This window comes from Trichechus manatus, unplaced genomic scaffold (genome assembly GCF_000243295.1).
Source record: "Trichechus manatus latirostris isolate Lorelei unplaced genomic scaffold, TriManLat1.0 scaffold00167, whole genome shotgun sequence".
In the NCBI taxonomy this organism is placed as follows: domain Eukaryota; kingdom Metazoa; phylum Chordata; class Mammalia; order Sirenia; family Trichechidae; genus Trichechus; species Trichechus manatus.
In genome coordinates, this window is record NW_004444103.1 from 9,272 (window position 1) to 10,682 (window position 1,411).

The 1,411-nt window shown below is 34.6% G+C and overlaps 1 protein-coding gene across 1 annotated transcript in view; it reads left to right on the forward strand.

Moving 5' to 3' along the window:
* The window catches only part of POT1 (protection of telomeres 1), a gene marked incomplete at its 5' end in the record, with an annotated part of 40,878 nt that overhangs the window by 9,159 nt on the left and 30,308 nt on the right, over positions 1-1,411 (forward strand). The window contains one exon of the mRNA XM_023740894.1: positions 544-713. Within this exon, the coding sequence (XP_023596662.1) occupies positions 544-713 (170 nt within the window). The remainder of the gene's footprint in view (positions 1-543; positions 714-1,411) is intronic.

A 1,411-nucleotide genomic window follows, 5' to 3' on the forward strand; every position in this document is an offset into this window, starting at 1 on the left:
AACTCAGAGAGTGTGTTTCACACAGTGGTGGTGCAGGCATAAATGCTTTGTTTTAAAAAGTTTTCCTTCCATAGAACTTGTGGGATAAAGGGATACTTGTTAATTTTGAAATACTAGCACATTTAAAATTTTTTTTTTCCAGTGTTCCCATAATGAGGGTGTTTAAGTGATTATGTTTAACTAAATCTTACCTTAAATTAGTTTATTTTCAGAAACCTTAATCGAATGGAGTGCTTGAATTTTATTTAGACAGTGGATTTCTTAACTACTATATTTTATCTGTGCTAAGATGCAACTTTATTTTTCACATTTTATTATCTCTGAATGGGAATATATCTTACAACTGAAAGGATATTTAGATGGATAGATGGATGGGATGGATGGATTTCGTTTGATATAGTGTCCATCAGGCTAATATTCAGCCAGTAAATAGTGGTATAACGTACCAACTAGCCTTTGCCCTTTCTGATTGTTCAGTGCCCCTGTTGAATATCAGAAAATGTTTTTTTCTCTCTCACTTTCTAAATAAATATCTATTTTTAGATTGGATGCTTTCTTAGGCTTTACAGCCTCCATACCAAACTTCAATCAGTGAATTCCGAGACTCAGTCAACATTTTTATGCCTAGAGTTTCATCTCCATGGAGGTACCAGTTACGGTCGGGGAATCAGGGTCTTGCCAGAAAGTAACTCTGATGTGGATCAGCTGAAAAAGTAAGCATATTATATACCTGTTTAGAAAATGTAAATAAGATATTCGTTAAGCTGGTTTCCAGGAAAATACTTTTCCTGGGTCGGGGGTGGGGGGCGAGGATCTGATAGGTGTCTTGTATTTGATCCTTATATACCCTTCTGTGCTGATATTCCTATTTTTTAAGAGATGTGGTAGATAAAACAAATCAAGTGACTATTGTTTCAGATAGCAAATTAGTAGTAGAGCCAAGATTATAGTCTTAATTTTCTAGCAGTTAATGCCCGCTCTTTGCACTCATGCTTTTTATATCTTCTACCCTTTGCCGCACTCTCCAAGTCCAGCAACAAATGGTGGAAACTGGAGCTTAGCTAAAGTGTGGAAAACTTGATACATATTTAGGATTCCAAAAATACTTCATCCTTCCATGAAAAAATGTCTTTCCAAAGTGCCTACAACAGAATAGTTAGGTAATAAGTGTTTTAGTGTATCATATTTTTCAGACTTTCAGATGTGCCCGGAAAGTCAAATAGTATCTTAAGCCCTACTGTAGATACACTTCTCTTTTTCTAGAAGTATTCCTAGTGAACACTGTGTACAGAACTTTTTGACCAGCTTTCTAGAGAAATAAAAATAAATCTTCTGTATACCTTCAAAGAGATATAGAAAATATATTGTTTAGTAAATTGAATTGAAACAGTACGCTTTGATTTATTGAAGT